Source organism: Chiloscyllium plagiosum, chromosome 27 (assembly GCF_004010195.1).
Source record: "Chiloscyllium plagiosum isolate BGI_BamShark_2017 chromosome 27, ASM401019v2, whole genome shotgun sequence".
NCBI lineage: Eukaryota > Metazoa > Chordata > Chondrichthyes > Orectolobiformes > Hemiscylliidae > Chiloscyllium > Chiloscyllium plagiosum.
The window spans coordinates 33,109,524-33,135,748 of record NC_057736.1 but is presented as its reverse complement, the minus strand read 5'-3'; the positions used below and the strand labels follow the sequence as shown (position 1 = coordinate 33,135,748).

The following is a 26,225-nucleotide window of genomic DNA, read 5'->3' as shown; positions in this document are numbered from 1 at the left end:
AGCTTGGATGTTAATAGAGATCCCAATTTCTGAAATATCACTAACTGTTGAAGGCTCTTATATCTGCAGCTGAAATAAAACATTCAAGCAATGAGGGGTGGTTGGGATTTCCAGTTATTGCTCAACTGGATAACATATAAAGTTTCAACTTTGATCTCCAGCATCTGCAGACCTCACTTTCTCCTCGAAGGCTCTTATATGTGCAGCTGAAATAAAACATTCAAGCAATGAGGGGTGGTTGGGATTTCCAGTTATTGCTCAACTGGATAACATTAAGCTATTTCAGATAAGGGCTTTGCACTCCCATTTTGGGTGAACATCTGCCTTTAATTTGCACTAAACCTGAGACCAGGTGGGAAACTTGAATTTAGTGCCATCACTGCCAAAGTACTCAAATCAGACTTCCTTATCAGCTCCAAAATGGAACTAAAATATTTCTCTTTTTGAGAGCACAGTTACTAAGATTTACAAAGGGGTGCTGTGCTACTGCAAATTGAACTCTGCTTCCGTATTTTTCATGTAACCACAGTACATGAATTTTTATGCTTCACAATAATTCACGGGAGGAATGGGAGACTTAGGAGATGAAAATAGAAATTTTTTTATTGCACAACAGGATGAATTTTATAGAAGCAAATAGTTGCCCCACTCTCTGCATGTTTAATATATGGGTGTGATGACACCAGGTAGGAAATCTGAGAGGATATGGAGGGCATGTGGAAGTCCACACACTGCAATGCAAAAACTACGTAACAAACTGCTAAGATTGTTATAAATATTGATACAGTAGAACCTAATTATCCAAACAAGATCTCAAGATCCCATTAAAACAACAGTAGGCAACTCAGCTTTCGATTATCAGTTAAAAGGCATGATGGTGTGCATTGCCAGATAACTGAGAAATGTTCAGATAGTCAACACTCATAAATTACTGCTTGTTTTTAGTTATTTGAATGATCAGTTATCTGAACAAAATACTCCCTGTCCATCTCGTTCGGATAATCGAGGTGTGACTGCAGACTGTAATTAGTTTTTATGGCAAGCTCTGTTTTTTTGGGAGGCATCTGGGAAAGTCGTTGGGAATGAGTTATGCCAGGTGGAGTATGGGGTATGCTATTCGAAGCATTTAAAAGCCTGAAAATTAGCCCATGAGTGCATGGAGTGGTCCAAGTCTATGTTTGATTTTCTGGTGTAATACTGATGGGGACACAGTACAATTAAGGAGAGAATGAAAGGCAACATGGTACCTTGGACTGATTAGCTTTTTTTCTTGTTGATAGCCCCCCTTATTTATCTTTCAATGTACAATCCAGTACATATCATCGAGGCTATTCAACTGCATGTGCCCCAGTAAGTGAACCTTCTGTGCCAGTGGCAGTGGGGCAAGTGGAAAATTGCATTTCCAAAGCTACATATAAGTGGTCAGTTGGCCATTTGACTATACAGCGACAGAGAAAATGGTAAATATTGGCCCATATATTCTGATGGCCCAGAGAACCATTCGAGTATTGCAGACTGGAGTTGTGTTTTGGAAATACGCAGCATCCCAGATGCAGCACACTGTGAGAATTTCCCAGAAAACTGACGATTCTGATGGACAATTCCCTGCACCTGGAAACCTCCAAAATAATCCAATAGCGGCACAGAATTTGGAGGTTCTGCTTCAGCTAAGCTAATAGTTATCTCAGAAAAATTAGGCAATTTAAAAACCCAGTCTAACTTCTGTGTGGCTATTAAGTTGGACCCTTCCCCTCAATCATACCTCCCTGACCTATTGCACCCTTCAGACCTCTTAAAACAAGCTCCTTGACCCAACCTCTCACAACCCAAGACAGTTCCACGTCACCTGTCTGTCCCCAGGAAATCCTACATTCTATGGAGAACCGACACCCACCTCCCACTGTCGGATCTGTTTCTTGGCTGTCAGTCCGACTCCCCCGTTATCTCCCTGCCCCCTCAAATAGACCTGACTCCACCAACCTCTGAACTCAACTATCGCTCCCTTGTCCTGGTGATGGATTAGACACTCCACCTCTCTCAAGCACGACTTCCCCAAGTTTAATTCAGATAAATGCGAGGTGTTGCATTTTGGTAAGACAAACCAGGGCAAAACTTAGACAGGTAGTTGTAGAGCACTAGGGAGCAATGTCAAACAGAGAAACCTAGGAGTGCAGGTACATGGTTACTCGAAAGCAGCGTCACAGGTAGACAGGATGGTGAAGACAATATTTGGCATGCTTCCCTTCATCGGACAGAGCATTGAATACAGGAGATGAGATGTACAAAACCTTGGTAAGGCCATATTTGGAGTCTTGCATACAAGTCTGGTTGCTCTGTATTGAAAGAATGTTACCAAGACTGGAGGGTTTGAGTTGTAAGAAGATGCTGGACAGGCTGGGACTTCTTCAGCTTCCGATGTTCCAGAAAGTTGACCTTATGGAGGTTTATACAATCACAAAGGCCATAGATAAGGTGAATAGACAAAATCTTTTCCCCAAAGTCGGGGAGTCCAGAACTAGAGGGCATTGGTTTAAGGTGAGAGGGGAAAGATTTAAAAGGGACCTAAGAGGCAACTTTTTCCACATACAGATAGTTTATATGTGGAACAAGCTGCCAGAGGAAACAATAGAGGTCGGTGTAATTACAACGTTTAAAAGACATTTGGACAGGTACGTGGATCAGAAAAGTAGAGGGATATGGGCCAAATGCAGGCAAATGGGGAGAGTTCAGTCTAGGAAATTAGGTCAGCATAGAAAAATTGGGCTGAAGGGTCTATTTCCGTGTTGTGTGACCCTATGACTCTGTGGATTATGTGGTACCCTAAATCTACTCCTAGTTCATATGCTTAACCTTTCACAGCAGTTGTTGCGTGGCTGGCTCTACTGAGGACATTTAAATCATAGCCCACAGCACACACAGTACTGCAAAAGGGCATTTCTGAAGGAGTTGGGATTGGAATTGCCAGCTTCAAGTGGAGATCAGTACTAACAGGGAAGAAGCAGTGGAGTTGTAATCTGTCTGTGATTGCAATTCCTTGGAATGTCTCTTGTTTAATGTGTGCCCCCAACTTGTCTGCTTTTATCAATCTCAAGTTTGCAGGAAGCTGCCTTGACTCTGAGTCTCTGTGCCAGTCTAGTATTCAAGATCTGTCCCATAAATGCTGCAAATGATTTTAGAATTTGTGATACCACTTGCTTAAGGCGACAGCTTCACACCCTTATTTACTTTAACTAAGGCTCATTCATTGTCTACAGCAACAGAACATTCTGAAGATAGAAACAACATTTCAGAAACTGTATGGTCAATGTTTGAAATTGGCTGCTGAGGGCAAGGATGGAGGCAGGTGGTTTATTCAAATGGAAATAAGACTGATTTTTCTCAGTAAGTAACACTGTGATACAGGATGTGAACAATTTCAGATGTGAAATGTGATCAACTGACTCCTTACCTGGTCTGGTCTACATGTGACTCCAGACCCACAGTGTGTGTTTGACTCTTAACTGGCCTCTGTCCAATTAGGAATGGGCAATAAATGCTGGGCCAAGCCAGTGATGCCCTCATTCTGTGACTGAATAAATGACTAAAGAATAAATAAATGTAAGATTTTCACTGTGTCTAACTAAGGTAAGTACCCAAGTGTACATAGACAACAAACAAACTCCCAGAAACTTGAAGAGCTGGGACCTTGCTTATTTGTTCTGAGGAAGGGTTATTCGACCCAAAACGTTAACTCTGATTTCTCTCCACAGATGCTGCCAGACCTGCTGAGGTTTTCCAGCAGTTTCTGTTTTTGTCCCTATTTAATTAAGTCCTAATCTGTTTGCAGCCTTCCAATTGTGTTTTTTTTCCCCCTGCATATTAAGAATCCCGTAGATTTTCAGTCCCTATTCCTTCACATATAATCCTTTATATGGCCCATTCTGGGGAGGTTCAAAGTGGCCAAAGTTATATAGCACATTTTTCTTTAAGATTAGATTACAGTGTGGAAACAGGCGCTTCGACCCAACAAGTCCACACCGACCCGCCAAAGCGCAACCCACCCAGACCCATTCCCCTACATTTACCCCTTCACCTAACATTATGGGCAATTTAGCATGGCCAATCCACCTAACCTGCACATTTTTGGATTATGGGAGGAAACCCACACTGTAACGGGCAGAATGTGGAAACTCCACACAGAGAGTCGCCTGAGGTGGGAACATCATATTATACTACATCAACCTTATTTTGAAGCAAACCTTCACCATGTGCTTGAAATAGTTTCTGCCATTGATAATCTTCACACATAGGAATTGGTCCAACCTGTACAATTTGTTCTCCCCATCATAAAATTGAACAAAGTATATTGACAAATTATGAACATTGGACTGATTCCTATTTGTCAATGGTATCAAGGTTCAGTGAGCCACAAAGACTGACCAATGTAGAGAGGCAAGAATTATTGAGCGTGAAAGAGGCCAAGATATTTAGCATTGCATTTTTTTTCCTCCAGACGTTTCAAGCTTCAGCAGTTCTTCAAAATAATATTGATTTGTAATAGAAGGTTTTGTATAAGATTTGAAAGTATTCAAGTCACTATTGGACATTGACATTTACTGGCATGGTGAAATAAGGAACTGAAGAATATTTGCTACCTCTCTTCGATATCAAAGGTGACAAGTGGAAGCTTGCCGAAAAGGTCTCCTCCATTGTTATCGATATTGACTCATCTGAAATTACTTTTTGCATTGATATTAGCAACAAAAGGATTGATTTTGGAAACTAAAATGGTAAACACAGTCAATCCTGATAGACTTTGACCTAATTATATACACTAATTTGGATACACTGCTGGAGCAGCCTTTGCAGACAAAGGCATTTGCCCACATCATGTGAAGAAATGATCACAACTGTACGTCCTGACATTAACAACCAATTAATATACACCGATGACTCAACACCCTTTCAAAACACACCTACACTTTGATTGAGGATTTGATCTTGTCTCCTGCACTTTAAGATATGCTGCTGGCAGAGGTACAATTATACCATCAGTTCTTCTACAACACAATCTTACGTTCTTGTGCAACCCCGTGGTATAGAAAAATCACGCTTTAGAAACACTGCTTAAAGTGTTGTTGTTGTAATCACGTTATAGCCAACATACATTTCAGAAGTTCATGCTATGGAAACAGTGTCCCCAGTTCGTCATTCGCGTGACAGCAAATTCACATTGACAGACCTCACGTTAAAATAGAACAATCTGTACCTATGTTTCTCTGTACCTCGAGGAAGAACACCTTATCTTCCACCTCGGAACTCTCTAACCCCAAGGCATAAATGTGGATTTCACCAGTTTCCTCATTTCCCATCCCCCCACCTTATTCCAGTTCCAACCTTCCAACTTGGCACCGCCCTTATGACCTGTCCTACCTGTCCATCTTTCTTCCCATCTATCAGCTCCACCCTCCTCTCCAAACTATCACCATTACTCCCACCTCCATCCACCTATTGCACTCTCAGATATCTTCCCCCCCTCACCAGCCCTGCCCTGCTCTCATTTATCTCAACACCCTCTCGGCTCACAGTCTCATTCTGATGAAGTGCTTTTGCCCGAAACGTCAATTCTCCAGTTCCTGACATGCTGTGCTTTTCCAGTACCACACGCTTAACTCTAATCTCCAGCATCTGCAGTCCTCACTTTCTCCTATGTTTATCAGTCCAACTCCAAATTCAGGTGAAATACATTTTGTTAAAATCAGATTGATCTTTCATGTCACAAAATAGCTAGTATTATTATTCTGTTGTAAATTGCTTGTCACTGGTTGATTTTTTCATATAATTTTGCATAGCAGCATGTTTTCTGTCCAACAAGAAAGATGAGATGGGCTATGTTGAGATGTGTCAGTGGGAGAATGTATGGAGAATGGTCATTGCTGTATCCAAAGATTAAGGGTGACTATGGGAAAGAATAATGAACAGTCCAGAGTAAGAATGATATTTGGGGTAAAGTCAACTTCTGTAGAGAGAAAAAAATGGTTCTGGGTCCTATAAACTGGAGTCAAGGATTGACAGGAAAGACAACAGCTGAAAAAAGGGGGCTTTCTTCAAAGAGAAGATGGTTTGGGAACTAACAGTATTCCCTCAAAAGGGAAAGGTTGGGCAAGTAAGTCCAGAGCTCCCTGGATAACCAAAGAGGTAAAAAATATGATAGAGAGGGAAAATGTGTGTTCATGGCAGATGTCACGTCTGAACTACAACTAAGAACCAGACTGAATATAAAAAGTTAAGAAGGTCACGAACAAAACAAATAAGAGAAGCAAAAGAGGAGTATGAAAAGAGACTGGCACCTGATATAAAAGTAAATTCCAATGTCCTTTTTCGACATATGCATAGGGAAAGGTTAGTAAAAACGGAGTTGGGCCACTTAGAGATTAAACAATGGGTTATACAATGGAGGCAGAGAGTATGACTGACATTAAATGAATACTTTCCAACCATCTCTACAAACTGGTGTAAGACATTAGTTCAGCCTCAGCTGGAGTACAGCATCCAGTTATGGCTGCCACACTTTAAAAAGCATCTGAAGAAGATGTTACCCAGGTTATAGTAAAAGAGGAGAGAATTTGGTTGCTAATTGGGTTTAAAATTGATAATGGGCTGGTTGATGAATAGACTGTACTTAAAGTTAACAAGACGCAGGGACCAGATGGAATGCTTTCAAGGATAATGAAGGAAGTGAGAAAGAAATTGTGCAGGCATTAGCAATAATTTTCAACAGTGATTACAGAGAATAAGAGAATTCAAATGTTGTGCCTTTGTTACAAACAACTGGTGGGATAAATCAAACTAATGAGACCAGTGACTGGGAAAGTTTGAGAACCAAACACTCAGACCAAAACTAACAGTCATGTTGACAAATGCAGGTCAATTAAGAAGAGTCAGCATGGATTTCTAAAGGGAAAACTATGTTTACTTAATGGGGTTTATATTGGTGAAGTTACATGAAGGGTTATCTCAGGCAATGCTTATGATGTGGTGTATGTGAATTTACAGAAGATGTGATACAATATCAAACAACACACTTGTGTGTAAAGTTAGAGATCTTGGGATAAAAAGGATAATAGCAACATTGATACAAAATTGGTAGAGTGACAAGAATTGGAGAGTAATGGTCACTGGATACCTTTCAGGCTAGGGCAAGGTTTGCAGTGGAGTTTCCCAGGAGACAGCATTGGGACCTTTGGTTGTCCTGATGTATACTTGAAATTACTTCAAGCAAACAATATCCTGTCATCAAGTCACCCTTTACTTATGCATGAGCAGTCCTTGACTATAGTATTGCCTCATATGGAGTCAAGCACGAAAATGCCTGTATCTCTGACACTCCATTTTATGTCAGCCAGGGCCCCCTGATTGGACCAGAATTAACAGCCCCAATCAGGGAACACATTCTATGAGGTTTAACTGGCTAACCTCATTTCAATCACTACCTACTCATAATCTATCCATGCTGTAAGGAGCACAATTTCAAAAATGATATGATACTTGGCAATATTATATGAAATATGGAAGCATTGTAAACTATGAGGAAGATAATGCAGAACTTCACAAGGATGCAGACAATTTGGTGGAGTAGGTGGATTGGTCAGAGGTGAAATCCAGTTTGGAGTAGTGTGTGGTGATCCATCCTAATGGGAAGAACATGGGTAAATAGTATTAAATAAAAGATATAGCTCTAAAGGCAGTTTTGGAGCAGAGAGACTTGAATGTATTCATAGATAAACCGTTAAAGGTGGCATGACAGGCTGAGGGAGCAGTTAATTAAGAGCACAATATCCTAGGTTTGATCAATAGAGATATAAAGTAAAAGAGCAAAGAAGTTTTATTGAGCTGATGTAAGATATTAGTTCAGCCTCAGCTGGAGTATAGCATCCAGCTCTGAAGACATTGTTGAGAGTGCAGAAATCATTCCCAAGAATAGTTGCAGAGGTGGGGAGTTTCAGTGATAGAGATGGATTGGAGAAGCTGGGATCTTAAAGAAGAAAAGATTGAGAGGAAATTTGTTGGAAGTATTCAAAATCATGAGAAGTCTGATGACGGTCACATGGGAGTAACTTTGACTCACAAAAGGATTGAGAATGAGAGAGCATAGATTTCAAACAATTATAAAAGGAGACAATAGTGGTATGAGGAATCATTTTCAAGCAGTGAATGTTGAGTTTGGAATGCATTGCCCAGGAATGTCTTGAAGGTGGGTTTAACTGAGTATTCAGAGGGGAGTTAGATGGTTATTCTGTGGAGAAGACATGAGGAAGGCACTAAGTGGGATGTTCCTTTGAAGAGTTAGCATCAATGTAATGAGCTGAATGACCTCCTTCTGCATGACCATAATTCGCTGACACTGTGATTCTGTGATATGTATAAAAGGAAACAGTTAATCATTAGGATTTTTGACTTAGATTCCTCCTTCTTTGCCATAGGCCCAATGAAATTTGCAGTCTCCACTACAAATTGCAATTCCCATTGCAACTGAGGCTCAACCAGATTGTTCACAAACTTGCTGCTATAATTGAGTCCAAGCTGAGCTTTTGACAAAATGTTTGTATGAGTTTTAACATGGTAGTATTATCCACCTCCATAAAATAACTACCTCCATTCCTGCCTCAGTTCATCAACTGCTTATTCATTCATCCAATCCCCTTGTTACCCCTCAACTTTGTTCTAACACAGTTCTGGTTCATCTCGCGCTTCTTACATTCCTTAAACTTGAGGCCTCCAAAACTTTGTTGCATATGTACAAATTTGCACCAAGTTCTGTTTAGCTATCACCTTTGTGTTCTTTGGTCTACATTGACTCTCAGTTTAACAACATGTGACTTAAGAATTCTTTGTAATTTTGAATCCTTGTGTGGTCCCACCAATGTCTTCCTCAGTAACCTCCACCTGACCAACCTCAGCGTTAATGGTTTCACAATTGACAGCACTGCCTCCAGCTTTCAAGGTCTTAAACTCTGTAGGTCCCTCCATAAAATCTAAGCTCTTCTATTTTAAAATTTTACTGAAAAAATACATCTCCTTATGTGGCTTGATTACCAATTTGTTTTCTTTAAATTCCTTTGAAGCATCTTGAGAAGCTTTACCACTTTAAAGATGTTGTGTAAATGTGAGTTGTTTCTCAATTCCCTTCCTACCAACTTAGGTTATGTTTTCTTTACTATAAATGTTTATTTTAAACATAGCTTTGATCCAAGCTTAAACAGCCATTTAACGCTACTTAAGATCGCTGAGTTTCAAGATTCACGTGTAACATGTTGTCCTGAGAGCAGAGAAGATTGAGAGGGGATATGAGTGAGATGTCTAAAATTATGAGGGGCACAGATAGAGGAGACAAGGGATCAATGGCTCGGAGCACAGATTTAAAGCAAGGAGCAGAAGGTTTAATGGAGATGTGAGGAGAATCATTTTCACTCAGGTAGTGGTGTGAATCTGGAAGTCACTACCTGTAAGAGAGTGAGAAGCAGAAAACCTCATATAATTTAAGAAGTATTCAGTTGTACATTTGCGATACTAAGATATACAAAGCTATGAACCAAATGCTGGAAAATGGGATTAGAATAATGTGCTGGTTGTTTTTGACCATCACAGATGTGATGGGAACAAGGATCTTTTTCTGTGCTGTAGATCTGTGTGCACACAGTGACTAAACTTAAGCCCAAAGTGATCACTAACGTCAATTGATTCAGTTGCTATAAATCACTTACATTGCCGACTGTATGGGAGAAATCACTTTGAGATTTGTTCATTGGATACGAGTGTGTGCTGACATTTTGAAAATGTTATTGATTATTGTCATTGCTGTTGGTGTGGTTGAACTTTGGACATGCCAATTTGGAATGCAAAGGCCAGGAGACACATGAGAGTATAAACAACAGGAGTATGAGATGAAGTGCAAAAGATTACTCTCGGATTTAAAAACGTTCTGTCACATCATAGTTTTCCTTTCACTGACTGTAGTCTTTGAAGTAACTTGTAAGAGAAGTTCAGAAAAATACTAGGCAATCAGAAGCCTTGTTCCAATAATCCAGATTCCCGTTACTCTGTCCCAAAAGATAGCCTGAGCTAATAAGCTAAACATGACCTATAGTCCACTTTACCACCAAAATAACATGCCATAATATATAAATTATATATCCCAGAAACAATGCAAATAATTAATGGAATAGTTTGGGGTGGGGGGTATACAGAAAAGATCAAGGAAGGAGCAAAAAAGGAGATCAGAAGGCAGAAAAATGCAACAAAATTATAAACATGTTGAAAATTACAGTAAGCAGATTGATCAAAGCATGAAAAGTGATGAACAAGGCATTAAATTGTATGCACATCAATGTCTATCGTGCAACTGATCAGGTCAATGAATGATTGCTACATGAGACTATGATGTGATTATGTTAGCAGCTGCTTGGCTCAAACTAATCTAGGAATGTGTTAGCTTCAAAGCTTAATTTTGTTCTTTTGAATGAGCGCCAGAAATTTTCTATAATGTCAAAATGGCTGTTTTAGTATACCAGTGTGCATGGATCTTCACGTCCTGATGTTCCATGAAGCAGCATTTATGTCTGCTGTCACACTAAGGATCACAGACAAATGTTAATGATCTAATCCACTTTGGTCATAACCAAGTGGAACAAATTCAACATCCTGCCTCTGGTGTGGACTGGCTATAAGAAGGAAAAAGGAATCATCATAAACAAATGACTTGAACACATGAAACAGATTTCTCAGTAAGTATGTTCTTTTCGGCCATATAGAGATGGGCCAAACCTATTGGGAAATATTATTTACAAGTATAAACAAGTGTTGTTACTCAGATCAGGGGCGGCATGCTTGGCACAGTGGTTAGCACTGCTGCCTCACAGCGCCAGAGACCCGGGTTCAATTCCCGACTCAGGCGACTGACTGTGTGGAGTTTGCACATTCTCCCCGTGTCTGCGTGGGTTTCCTCCAGGTGCTCCAGTTTCCTCCCACAGTCCAAAGAGGTGCAGGTCAGGTGAATTGGCCATGCTAAATTGCCCGTAGTGTTAGGTAAAAGGGGTAAATGTATGGGTGGGTTGTGCTTCGGCGGGTCGGTGTGGACTTGTTGGGCCGAAGGGCCTGTTTCCACACTGTAAGTAATCTAATCTAATCTAATCTCATCTTGCATCAAGGGATGTTGACCATCTCCATATTAGTTACACAGATGTAGAGAAAAACAGAAAACCACCATGCAGGTTTGTCTATTGGCTTCACATCAACAAAGAGATAAATTGATTGATACAATCATGCAAATGTGTCAACCTTAATAATCCTAGCAGCATAATTCCAGAAAAAGATAAGCCTCACAAAATTCTTTCTGAATCAATGTCAAAGATTGATCCACACTACTTCAAGACCAAGGCAAAGGCGACACATATTAGCGAAAGGTTACTCAACTAAAGTTTCATTGTTCAGCCAAATCAAGGATAGATCCAACACCAAAGTCATTGACACACTTACTGCTGTCATCAGTGTGTTGGTGTTGCACACCAGATCATGTCATAAATAGTTTTCAGTAGATTCGCAAGCCATTCCAAGACATACAACTTTACCTGCAACTCTTATATCCAGTATACAAGTCTGTGCTTTCCTTCCATTTGATATGTTTCTGACCCAACCAGACGTATGTGATTCCTTATCGGAATGAAGCGAGAGAATGATGCAGGAATAGGATTAATGAGCAATCACCTTAGCTTCACCCAGGTCAAAACTTATGAGAGAAAAACAATAACACCAACATTTGGAATTATTACTGAGAAAATGTGTTATGATCAAGGTTTATGCACAAAGCTGGAATAGAAGACATGTTTGAATTGCATATGATAGTCTGTTGGTAATCCATGATGGTGAATGCAATCCAGTTACATTGTCCATTTGCCAAACTATTACCTCGAGGTGTAAAGATGTGTGTGAGTGCATCTCTGTTATTTTTCACTCCTTATTGTGTGCGTGATCCTTGTGTGCAAGAAGTCCTATTTTTTAGATTAGATCCCCTACAGTGTGGAAACAGGCCCTTCGGCCCAACCAGTCCACAGCGACTCTCTGGACAGTAACCCACCCAGAGCCACTTCCCTCTGACTAATGCACCTTACACTATGGGCAATTTAGCATGGCCAATTCACCTGACCCGCACATCTTTGGACTGTGGGAGGAAACCTGAGTACCCGGAGGAAACCCACGCAGACACGGGGAGAACGTGCAAACTCCACACAGACAATCGCCTAAGGCTGGAAACGAGCCTGGGACCCTGGTGGTGTGAGGCAGCAGTGCTAACCACTGAACCACTGTGCTATTTGTTGAAAGAAAAGCTGATGGGGGGTGGGGGCAGGAAATGTTGTGCTATTGCATATATCTGTGATCAGCCAAGCATGTACATTTATGACATTAAGTGAGGACATTAGTTCACCAGATAATGTTCTTGTATAAAGCCCTCAGCTCCATCTTGAATAGTTGTGACTGCACTTAGTAATCTATCAGGAAAGTCAGTCAACCAGCTTGAGCTCAAACAAGACCAATGCCTGTGATAGAGTTCAAATGTATTTAGTTATTCTATGAATAAACTTTGATACTTGTTCTCATTAAGAATCCAGTCTCAATGTTCAAGATACCAGGGTTAACATCAGGACTTTCAAAAAGTGCATCATAGTGGCAGCTAACATATGGGCCAGCTGGTGGAAAGCTCATGTCACCTCTCTGAGGGTAACAGATGCCATTTAATAACAGTCAAGCACTTACATGATCAGTGTTGGGCATCTCATGAACCAAAGGCCCCATTGGAAATCCACCCCAAAAGCTGTGTGAACAAACAACAGACAGATAGCTGTACCAGCATGAGCTAATAATTCCAGATAAATGTTTACAACAATCCAAAAGTTTCACAGTCATTGTGACAGTAATTAACTTTTTATAACAGATTTATTTAAATCAATGCAGCCAATGAAGAATTTTCGGAAGACTAGCATAGAAACACAGTATATTATAACTGGGATGATTTCTAAAATCTTCAATGTGCAGAGATCATGGAATTCACATGCACAATCTTCAAGGAAGTAGGGCAATTTGATAAGTAATATAGATAATTTTTAACAACTTATAAAAGCAGGGGGATAATTTTAGCAATTGAATTGAATTGAATTTATTGTCACGTGTACCAAGGCACAGTGAAAGCTTTGTCTTGCGAGCAGTACAGGCAGATCACAGAGTTAAGCAGCAGAGATAAGTAAATAATAGGTAAACAGCAGCAAACAAAAAAACACAGGTACAGGCGAATGTTATCAGAGGAGCTTCAAACCTGTGAGTTTAAATAAAACATAGTTATTAGTAATTATTAAAAGTATGCTATTAAGTTTGAAGAGTGTAAAATGATGGTAGGAAATAGGAAAATTAGATCTGCATGCAGGAGCTCACAACGAATCAACCATATCCAGTGCCATCTTGCATCCAAGACTTCTTTATAAATCATTGCATCTGGTTTGCTGAAGTATTTTAAACAATTCTAAACAATACATTTCAGGGAAAGTGTAAATGCTATGGAAAGGATATGAAGAAGGTTTATCAAGGTGTTAGCAGAGATAGTGGACCTCAGTTATCTGGACAGGTTGCAAACTTCAGCTTATTACCATTTGAAAAGAGAAGTTTCAGAGTCGACTACAGAGGTTTCCAAAGTGAGACAATTTGATGGATTAGATGGAGAAAAACATCTCTCAGGCAACTGGTCACAGATTCAACCATTGACAAAATGTCAAGACAGAAGATAAGAGGAAACCTTTCCCTGAGACAAGTTGTGATCTGAAAATGTGGAGAAAGCTAATTCAGTAAGTAATGTCCAAAATTATTTGGACTGATATTTAAGGATTGGGGACAGACAAGGATAAGGACAAAATGTAACCATATGACACCAAAAACAAAAACGATCTTTCAAAACGCTAGCTCAGGTAAGGCAGAATAAATCACCTTCATTAATGCTAGGTACTTCTATGTAGGTGTTTAGCTAAATGTCAGTCTGTACAAGATTTTGTCTTTTGGGTCAGGAAACAATGTTTGGTCAATTGAAGATCACAACCTTGCCAAGTGTGGGTAATGCTGAAAAGCAAAATTGTTAATTAATTTATGTTTTGCAGTCAGGGATAAGTCCCATCAAAAATAGGCCTCCAATCCTAAAAACTGCTTCCGTGACTTGAACATGATTCTTCATCGAGGCTTGGCTGACTTCTGTCGTCTCATTCACGAAGCAGACAGATATGTTGATTTTGTTTTAAGACAACGTCAAAACAAAATGAGGAAATAATAGAGAGCAGAAACAAGTCAAAAATTGAATGTTGTGAAATAATTAGTCAGCTTTGCAAATGTGATACCATGCAGGAAAATTCCCCTGATATACAATCACATTCTCTTTTGCAAGTTGTTAAAGCAGATCTTTCAAAGATTTGAGAACAACCCATAGCTCTTTCAAGCCACTTAATGTAAATGGCATTGGGGACTGAGTTTCAATAAATGTCAAATTAGCATTCGAAATTCATTGTTATGAAGCCTGCAGACACAATTACTATGTTGTATTCAAATTCTCTCTGGGTTCTCCTCCAGATTAGCAGCTAATAAATATAATTTCAGAGGAGCTCTTTTAATCTAAAGTCTCGACCAAACAGCATCAGCTGAGACAATAATGAAAACTGTAACACAGTACAGCAGGCTAATGTCTACTCAAAGTATCATTTGCAAAGGCGATCATGCACTGTTCAAGCGGTGTGGTGTGTTTTTGCTCTAGGTATGGGTTCTTCAGCAGGTGAGAGATGTCAGTTCAATGGAATAGAAAATAATTTCCACTTTTGGGCTCAGTATTATTCAGTACTCTCATGCTGGTTACACTACCAATGGATGTGGCACAATGCTTCCTTGTCTCAACTTACACATATCTCAACTCCAACTCAGTGGCCTTGTGGTATTGTCACTCCAGATTTCCAGGCTGTGGTAGCATGGGTTCAAATCTCACCATGGCAAATGGTGAATTCAATAAAAACCTGGAATTAAAAAGCTAGCCTAATGGTGGTCAATGTCAATTGTTATAAAAACAATCCAGCGTTTACACTATTCAACCCTGATCTCCAGCATCTGCAGTTCTCCCTGTCATAAAAACCACCTGATTGATTGATTGATTAAAATCCTTCAGAGAAGGAAATCTCCTGTCCGAACTTGATCTGGCCTTCATATAATTCCAGACTCATAGCAATATAGTCCATTCTGAACTGCCCTCTGGGCAATTAGGGATGGGCAACAAATGTTGGCTTAGCTAGACAGTATCCTCCAAACAAAAAAAAGCAAGATATTTTCCATTTTCAACCTTAGCTTGTTATCCTACGCATAAAACCTCAAACTGGTGCCTATTAGTACCTCAGTTTATTCAGGTCTCTTACAATCTTTAGATGTATGAAACCTGCATTCACTCAATTCTCTGACAATATAATCATAACTGGAAGCTGAAGGAGTAATTACTGCTGTAATGCAGTACTATTCTTATAGGTTACCGTATAATCACTGTCGATAAACAAACATACATTGTGTTTTAAACAAACAGAAAGGTTACAGTTAATTGCTTGCTTTCACATCGGCTCGTTTCCAAAGTTAAACATTACAACTCGACCGATATTGAATGGTAATGTTAATTTTGAATACCTCTGGGAAGCGGCCACAAATGGGCTTCTGTTTATACTACTGTTATTCATTTATGCATCTCAAATATATACTCTGTCCCCTTTTGTTTTGATCTAGTCAATTTGTTTCTAGTAATACTTTTGAAAGATAATAGAACTTAATGGAGAATGATTCATCAACACGCGTTTCAGTTACATTGTTTGCTGTTCTTTAGCAAATGTTAATTTTGTTGAAAGTTTTGTTGAAAACAAACAAAGCCCAGAGGATTCATTTGGTTGTTTTTTGCAGGACAATTTATTGAATATCTGCAAATGTATTAGAAAAAATTAAGGAATGTTGACAACCAGTTACATCCAATACAAGTTGAGTTGCCACAAACTTTTGTGCTAGTTTCAGAAACATTACACTGGAAGCAGAACTGATCCACAGAACTGATCACACTCATAGGCCAATTCCTTACTATTGTGAGGTTATATTGATAAAGTCCATTTCTGGGGCCTCTGAAGAGGCTCCTGATATTAAATCATTTTATGTGCAAGGAATACTAAGAGGCATGCTTCAGAAAGCAGTGTGTTTGAGAACTAACAAGAGTATGATCTTTGGTAGACCTGGCAATGTACAATGAGACAGGGTTTATATCATACACTTCACAGTGAAAGAGTCCCTGGGTAACATGATTGAATGTTGTGATTCTGTTCGCCGAGCTGGGAATTTGTGTTGCAGACGTTTCGTCCCCTGTCTAGGTGACATCCTCAGCGCTTGGGAGCCTCCTGTGAAGCGCTTCTGTGTTGTTTCCTCCGGCATTCCGGCGAACAGAACCATAACAACAAGCACCCGAGCTATCAATCTTCTCACAAACTTTGAACATGATTGAATTTCCTATTTAGTTTGACGGAGGAAACAGTGGGTCTAAAACTAGTATTTTAAACCTAAATTCAAATAAATATAAAAGCAGTAAGATACTTTGCAGGCATTTAAAAATGAAAAAGTAAATAAAATGACAATTCATTCTCTAGAAAGAAATAATCTTCTGAATTAATATTAAGAAATAACGGTGAAGGCCTTGAACAGATTGGCTCAGACTCTGACAGGGGTTTGAGTGATGTGGGCTATGATGATTGACAGGGATTAATACTTGTTAACATCATAACTCACCTCATTAATATTCAGACTCACAGTTGTTCTATCTCACCAAACAGGCTTGATATCAGGCAAGCAAGGAAATCAGAGCTGATACCTGGTCGATTTAGCTTGCTGCAAGCCACCTCCATTTTGCCTGCCATCAAAGTGAAGCTCAGGGCAAATTACATGTGCCCCAGCCAAACCCATTACTCCTTCATATTTGCTACTTGCTCCCAACATCTGCCAGCCTATCATGACCATCTTGGTACTTCTCCTATTCACTGACTGTATGACCCTACTTGCATTACATGTACACCAGCAACTGACATTGAAAGGCTACAGCAGGGCCACTTTACACACAGGGGCAAGCACTCAGCTCACACACGGGACTACGTTGTAGCTGAGGGACACTAGCTTGCATGCTCAGCAGGCTCCCTGCTTGCTCACAAAGTTCTTGTATTGTCTTCCCATGTCATACCATGTCAATTAGTGCAGTCACAGAACGAGGCAGCTTATCTTGCTGCTAAGCAGTCCTCTGTCTAGGGGTTGTACATGTTGCTGTATGGCAATGTGCTATGTTAATCTCATACCCGCTCCAGGTCTCAGCAGTGTTCTTACATGTTCAGCAACTCTTTTGTATCCAACTCTTAGAGAAATAGTCATATATGAAGTCCTTCGAGACAGCCGTCAGTCAGGGGATCCCATCACAGTCTTTGACAAGATTGAATTGGGATCAACTAGGCAACTGCGTCCCAAAGTTCTACCTGCAACTCTGTTTGGGTCTTCCTCTGTAGATCTTTTGAATTTTGTTTGTTATATCCAGTCGGGTTCATAATCCTGACAACAAAAATCATTTGGCACTAAATACTACGTATTATCTTCCGCAGAGCTTATGTAAACAAAATCCAATTTCAACTTGTGCCTCGTTGCTGATCGCCTAGACACTGCTGTCCTAGAGACAGGAGAACAGGATTATTATATGGACAGTGAAAGAAACTTGAAAGCGTCAAATGACAGACTTGAAAGACCATGTAGATAAATGTAGCACAAATAATGTGCTGTCAACAGAGGTATTCTGCAATTTCACAATGCTATTAGCAGGCTGTGACGTACTTTCTTTTTGAAAAATAATTGATTTGTTCTCATCACAAACTTGCTACTTGTACTGTCAGCTGAAAGTCAGATACCATTTCCTGTTTCTATATCTCTGATTATCCTTGCTGTCAATCACCACAAGTGAAAATGATCCAATTATGAGACTGGCTCTAAAGTTAGTTTTGAGGAATCTGAATCAAACAATGAATGAAACTTATTGACTTTACATGGACTTCAAAATGGCCAGCTGTTCCCAAGACAAAGTGAGAGAAAAAACATAAGAATGAGAAGACAGACTGACAGAAAGGAATGGAAGAGTGAGAATGGTATTGTGTTCTGTTTTTGTAGAAATCCATCCCCTGTTTAACAAAAGACTGACAGTATGAAATGCTTGATTTCTGAAATGGTTAGAAATCTGCCAGTTCTAAATTGCAAGTGACAAGAGGCTTCAGTGTATTCATTCAAAGCTGACTGAGGAAACCTCAAGATATTTTGGATATCTGAGAGTGCCTGACCTGTACCTGTGATGGTGAAAAGCTCTTTTGATCTTCATCTTACGAGTGAATTTCCTGCACATCTCCTTCCCCGTTTCCTATCTAGTAGATATTAACTCAGTATATATAGTAACATACTTCGTATTATTCTGCTGTGACAGAATCATTGAACTCCATCAGATGAGAAGAGACTGTGATGTTTTTTAAACAAAGAAAAACTCTTGGAATCGTTTCTTCTGCTATTGTGTGTTTGCCTTGGGTTAGCACCTTAAATCCACCCTTCATCGATTTATTTTGACAATCCTCCAAACTCCATTTTTATGCATTATTTCCCATCTAAAACTACATATCTTTAATCTGGAACCTCTCAATCCTGTTCTCACTGCCTTTTCAAAGAGAAATTTAAAGGCTTCCATCCCCAATACACAATAGCACAGTGGCTCCAATGGTTAGCACTGCTGTCTCACAGAGCCAGGGACCAGGGTTTGATTCCGGTCTTGGGTGACTGTCTGTGTGGAGTTTGCACATTCTCCCCGTGTCTGTGTGGGTTTCCTCCAGGTGTTCTGGATTCCTCTCACATTCCAAAACGTGCAGATTAGGTGAATTGGCCATGCTAAATTACCCGTAGTGTTAGGTGCATTAGTCAGGGGTAAATGTAGGGAAATGGGTCTGGGTGGGAGGGTCAGTGTGGACTTTTTGGGCTGAAGGGCCTGTTTCCACACTGTAGGGAATCTAATCTAAAAATTCAGAACATTGGTTCTTCTTTATACATCTCTCAATACACTTGATTTTTGATATCTCACCACTTCCTTTAACTTTTTCAGAATGGACTGATCATCATCTAACTACAATTGTTAATTACTCCTCCTTCCTGCACTCTAGCTCTGGTGGTAGACCTTTCATCTCTTCTTGTGTAACACTCTGGCCCTTTCTGCCTAAGTATCTTTGCTGGTCATCTCTCTTTTTCTCTCTCTCTTCATCTATGTCCTCAAGTTTTTGGATCAGAGTGGTGCTGGAAAAGCACAGCAGGTCAGGCAGCATCTGAGGAGCAGGAAAATCAATGTTTTGTACAAAAGTCTTTCATCTGGAATGTCCTCATCTATGTCCTCAAGTCTAGCTTTTGATTTCATTGTTGGCACTGCTCTGATCATATCTAACTGATTTTCTCCTCTCATCTTTTCTTAGTTTTGGTTGATGTCTGAAAACTGCTTATACCTATATTTTCTTTTCAGCTTACTTTAAGGAAGGCTTAGATCCATCTAGCAACTTAAACTACCCTGAGAGTATAATTAATTACCTTTTAATGTGTTGTCATTGTTGGTAAAAGGACAATAGTTGTTCTTTTAGTCATGGACAGAATTAGTAATCAAGATAGAATAAATGAGTTATCCTTCAATATGTCCAAGTCCAGAAGCCAGATAGTTGTTTACCCTGACATATTATACTGGCAGTATGCATCACAAAGTAATCTCCTAAATTGTCTTTGATCAGTTGTGCGCATAAATAACTCACTCCTGTCCCTCACCAAAACAAAACATTCTTTTCAGCTTCTGTGTGGAAACTAAAACAGAATGAATACTTTGGCTTTGAAGCATGGACTATGATAAAAAGTTAATTATTCAGTGGTCTTTCATCTGCATCATTTATTCAAGATTCGGGCAGCATTTCTGCTCCTTCAGTTTGATTCATGTATGAGGTATTAAAGGCTGCATTAAATTAACTTATACAATTTTTGTCAAATTAAAATAAATCATATAAATTATAGAAAGTGAGAGAGCTTTGAAAAATTCATGATTTCAGTACTGTCACATGCCAAATCTGTAAATCCTTCAGTAGTTTGATTTAAAGCTTATTATCTACAATCAGGCAACTGCAGTGAAGACATTGCAGACACTCAGCAGATTATAGTTCTTCACTTGCAACAGCATAAAAGAAAGCCCAGAAACTTCTACCCCCGCCCCCAACATATATTTAACTGTTCATAAAGAAACACAGGACCATCCTGTTGTTTAAAATAATTGTAATCTGACATCTGTCCGTTGTTTGAAGAGGGAATAGAAATACTAGCCTGCTCACAAATGTGTTTCTATATTTAATGGAATTTCTTAAGAGCGCTGAATACAGGAATGAGATTAAAACCAAACACATTGTATTTAAAATGCAATACCATATGCACATCTGCCTGTGTGTGGAAAAGACATGTATCTTTGGTTTCACACTAGGGCTTTACTAAGTAAAGAAATGAGTCACTCAAAGGCATAATTTCCTTCATTTACTAATGTTAGTTAATTAAATCAAAAGCAAGGGTGTGAAATAAGAACTCTTGTGACAAATCTATGGTGTTAAGAGATGTGTTGTGTCCTTTTTTAATTAAGAAAGTTTGGTACAGAGGTGCTAATTGGTCTGCTCAAGCCAATGAAATAGACAGCTTGTGAAGCCTTGTTTTTTTTTAAATTGGAACAATAGAAGCAGCCTGAATGGGTGGGGGTAAGCTCCCACAGAAACTGGATTTTTAGGTTTGATCGCTGGGATCTTTAAACTGGATGTGGAAGCTGTTATTCCTCTCTCTGTTAGAGCTAAACATTGGAAATTCTCTTCCTGCTGCTAGAATTGCATGTGAGATTATCTATTTTATTGCATTTGCCTTTGCCAAGGGTGTGTTTATGGGATGTTACTCTATTGGAACAGTTAACGTTTAGTTGTTAAATAATCTATTATTCTGTTAAGTTTTTCAGCAGAGTTAAGTTATTCCAATTCTTTCTATTGTTGTATTTTAACTAAAGTGTACAAATTGAGTGTGGTAATTTGAGGTTGGTAATTTCACTGCTGGTAATTTGACCAATTGAATTACATTTTAAACGCAAAGCATGGCACTTGAGTTTCAAATAAGAAAAAGTTAGGGTCTTGGCTATTTTCTTCATAAACTTTAAGGGGGTTTGGTCTATTCCATAACACTCTATCACTTGTTTTTTCTAACATTATACAACATGAAAATATTCAAACATTACGAGGTTTAACGGCAAGTTGGATGCACAGGTTGACCTGACCAGTTTGTTTTTCAATGAAACCCTGCTGTGAAGTAAACATTTGTCTATACGTCATATTTTTAATGGTGCTGACATATGTAATTATATTTGAATGGTTTATGATTCTTTGCATTAAAGTCAGAAATATCTCCAGTTTAATCATATAGATAATTGTTTGGCCGGTTACCACTTCACTGCACTAGTGAAATGGGAAGTTGCAAACTAATAATGTGAGAGAAAATTAAGTCAAATGAAGAGAAAAATAATGTTACCAAGTTTCAGCAACTGGCAATCTGGACATAAATTGCTAAAAGTAATTTTTCAATAGATCACCTTGGAAAATATTCCTCACTGAGTCAAAATTCTCAAACTTCATTTCTAAAAGGACACTGGCTACATTTATGTTGTATGGACTGGTTCAAGAAGATCGGCTTGCAAATATCTCCTCAAGGAAACCAAGGAATGGACAGTGTGTACTGGCTCTGTCAGTGATGCAAGCATCCAATGAATGAACGCAGTACTTTCTAGTCACTAGCTTGCTTATCTGTAAATGTAAAATCTGCCAATGAATTTTAACAGTACTACAAAATGTTTCTTTAATTCTTTGCGTTAAAAATACTCTTTTGATATAATAGTATGTCAACTTATTACCACTGCAAATAGATTTACCACAAGTGACTATTTTTATGTAGAAATAAAGCATATTATTTACCAGCTTAAATGATGTATAAAATTCAATTTCTAATAAAAATATTTTTTTAAAATTTTGTCTAGTGACTGTTGTCTCAGTTCATTAACAAGTCATGTTGATTGCTGACAAACCAGTGAAACATAATCCACACTATTTAACAATGCCCCATTCAGATGCCATAAAATAGTATAATATAACATAAATTATAAAACAGTGTAATAACATGGTACTTAAATGTGAACGGTTTAATAGGACTGTTGCTGATTCTACCTACTCAGTCTACCCTTACCAGCTACACAACAAAATTATTTTGCTAAAGCTTTTTTAATCATGGTCAGATCTTGAAAATGCAATAGCTCCTTTAAATGATCGGCATGCCGAGATTCATTTTGAGTTTTTTTAAATAAATTTCTGGTTACATTTCTGCATGAGCCTTTGGATTAATTGAATTTTGTATATGCAATGTTGGTACAGCATAAGACAGATCTCAGAGTTAACATCTTCTTCAGCTAAGCCACATCGAGTGCATGAAGAAAAGCTACAATTTGGATCTGTGGTTTTCAGTTTTACCATGATCAGGCATTTTGCGCAAATATTTTGGATAGATTTACACCCAGAAATGTTGCTAACCGGTTCCAGCAACCTTTTGCTTTTTTTTAAAATTCATCAATACTTGACTGAATGTGATTAATGATATGATGTCACATTCCCTTTCCTGATTGTATTGGATTACAAATTGACTAACACCAGATGACATCAGCAGAAACAAAATAACTCATTTCATTCAAATTAAAGAATTTTGAATAAGCATAAAGTAAACAGATTCTCCATTTATAATTAAACTTTGCCCTTCAGATTCAGAACAATGTAAACATACTCTACTCTTGCTGTGTTAATTTTAAAGAGTGTTTATCAATCTAGATTGTGAAGATGTTCTCACTATCGCACTCTAATGTCTGCGCACTTGAAAAATTATGTACTTTGTTAGTTTTCACATAAAGACTAACAACACCCAGCTCCACCTTACTATCATCCCATTTGATTCTTCTGCTGTTGTTAAATTACCACACAGCGTATTCACCATCCAGGATTGGATCTGCAGAAGCTTCCTTCAGTTTAATACCGAGAAGGTGAAGCCACCCACAACTTCACTCTTCCTGGAAACTTTCTGAGATTAACCAGATTGTTTCCAACTTGAAGATTCGAGATAACCTCCTGACCATGTACCTTCACCATTACTGAGAAAGTCTATTTCCAATTCTAGAACATTGTCCTATCCACCTTATCCATGGTAATTTCTACTAAAGTCCTCTTTTAAGCCTTTGTTACAGTTAGACTCGTCTATCCCAGTGCACTCCTGACTAGTCTCCCAATCTATACCCATCATAAACTTGAGGTGCTCCAAACTATTGTTGCTCATACCTTACTTCCCATCGAGCGCTATTCACCCATCACCCCTGCACTCACTCAGCTTCATTTGGCTCCAATATCCATCACTTTGGGTTCAAAATTCTTGTCATTAATTCCAAATTCTATCATGGCCTCAACACTGCCCATCCCATCCTATTTTAGTAACCTGCCCTAGTCTGACGCCTTCCACGTTAGTTCTAATTCTGATCTTTTAAAAAAAAAATTCTTGTAATGCGAATTGCCTGCAAGGCCAGCATTTGTTGCCCATCAAAAATTGTCTTTGAGAATGTTTTGGTGAGAGTCCCTGTGTGCTTTTGGCTGGTGAAGATCTAAGCTCTGGGATTTCCACCTTTCACCTCTCCAACTTTCTCCCTCATTTTTTCTGTTAAGATTCTTCTTAAGACCTATCACTTCAATGAGGGTGTTATGCATCTCTCCTTACTTGACCTGAAGTGATTCATGTCTAATTTAGTTCAATAACACTCCTACAAAAGGTTTAGGGATATTGTTTCATATTGTAGTTGCCATGTAAATAGAAGTCATGATTATGAAGTGCAAACAGTATATTTTGCTCGTGAATATCTCATGCAAATGTTCTTTTTTTTTGTAGTTAAAAAGTTGATTGAACTGAAGTCTCGAGGAGTAAAATTGCTCCCAAGCAAAGATAATCAGAAGCCTTCAGTTTGTAAGTGACTCTGTTTTTTATGTTCAACAAACTAATTTAAAGGATGAATATTTTGCTTTTTATGAAAAGTGTAATAGTGGGTGCAAAAATATGTGAGATGTTACTGACCAGCAGCACCAACGTGATCAAGAAAGCTCAGTGTATCCTGGCATTGAAGTGGTCACCCAGTTGGCCTTTTTCCAGATAATTTTATGAGGCTGACAGTTATTGTAAACCACAATGCCATTTCAGAAACTGTGGTGCAGTAGAAACCTGGGGGCAGTGGGGATGGCCAGTAACTTCTCAGGGCGAGGCTTGTGGTGAGAGGTGTGTCATCGGGTTGAGGAGCAACGTCACTGTCTTTCAGCAACCAGACCCTACTCTACATCCAAACCCTAGATTATTTTTAAATTGTGACACATTGAAGCCCCTATCCAACTCATTGGGCAGGCCATTGCACTTCCTGGTTGGAAACAGTGTTCTCAATGGAGTTTATACCAGAAAATGGCACGAAAAGACCCCTCAACTGGTCATAGAATCCAAAGAGATGTGCAGCATGGAAACATACCCCTCAGTCAAGTTCATCTGCACCGATCAGATATCCTCAACAGTTCTAGTCCTATTTACCAACATTTGGCACATATCCCTCTAAACTCTTCCTATTCATATACTCATCCAGATGTCTTTTAAATGTTGTAATTGGACTAGCCTCCACCACTTCCTCTGGCACCTCATTCCATACGTACACCACCATCTGTGTGAAAAAGTTACCCCTCAGGCCGTTATTTGATAACTCAAGGGGTTTCAACTTGGGGCAGGATGGGAATGTGATCTTGGAGGGGAAGATTTTGTCCTAAGTCTATGTGTTTTTTTTCTCTCTTCAATAAATTTTCAATTTTGATTTTCTACTGTGTCTATACTATGATAATGTCAAGGGAAATTTGATGCTTTTATTGAAAGATAAGGTAATGTGGTCCAAATGGTTTTCCTCATCCATATTTAGCTGAGGTCTTTATTGAGGATACAGATGGGAATCCAGTCCCCTGAGAGCTGTTGTCTATTGCTTCTATTGTCTTATTTATCCTCTATTAACATAATGTGTTCCGGTAATCTGTTAAATAACTTTAAAAAACTTTCTTGCTTTCCTGCTGTATATGTCTGACCTAATTCTACCACTTTGCTGATTTACTTGGTTGCCCTTAGCAATTGTTTTCCTTATGTGCAACTCTACCTGGTTACATCAGTTTCCAACAATATTTCCAAGGACGTGATCTTGAGGTCCAATTGTAATCTATCTATTTTCTTAGCCTGTCTGGTCATCATTTCATCTTTGTAATCTATGGATTTCACTCTCTTGCTTTCCCTTCTCCCATCTTCATTCCATTTTCACTGAGGATTTTTCTGTAATTTTGCTTCTCTGTATTTCTCTCTTTCATTTTTCTTTTCACATAATACTTAAGATGTCCAGTATCTCTGGTACCTCCAGCTGTGTCACTGGAAGATTTTGTTTTACTCCTTTGCTTTACATACTAATAGCCTCAAGTACATTCTGTCATTTAGTATAAACCTGTGCTGGATTCTGTTCATTAGCATTGTAGGCCTGGATTGTTGCAGAATTAAGAGGACTCCTGTACCATTGAAAAATATGCAAGATAGGTTCAAGATTCCCACCCTTGTTCTCAGCACTGAATATTTTTGCCGGTGCAGGTGTTCATTTGCAGGTAGCAACCCTGCACCCAATACTCCTGACTTTATTGGAACCATTACAGGAGTAGGCATTTCATAGCACCTGGCAATCTCCATGAAATCAGCCTCACTTTTCCATTATATGTGGTCCATATCCTCCCAGGCAAACCACGAACCATTGTCAGCATGCTGACTGCCATGGATGTCTTTAGGGGCCCACAGGCCTAACTCTATTCCATCACTGCCTCTACTGAAGTAAAGATGAGTTACGATGAGGAGGTGCCAGTGTTGGACTGGGTTGGACAAAGTTAAAAAACACACAACACCAGGTTACA

General features: G+C 39.0%; 1 protein-coding gene across 2 annotated transcripts in view; it reads left to right on the top strand.

Annotated features, from left to right (window-relative positions):
- Positions 1 to 26,225, top strand: part of csmd2 (CUB and Sushi multiple domains 2) — a 1,704,811-nt gene that overhangs the window by 1,123,435 nt on the left and 555,151 nt on the right. For both annotated transcript variants that reach the window (XM_043717868.1, XM_043717867.1), the window contains one exon: positions 24,151 to 24,225. In XM_043717868.1, the coding sequence (XP_043573803.1) occupies positions 24,151 to 24,225 (75 nt within the window). The remainder of the gene's footprint in view (positions 1 to 24,150; positions 24,226 to 26,225) is intronic.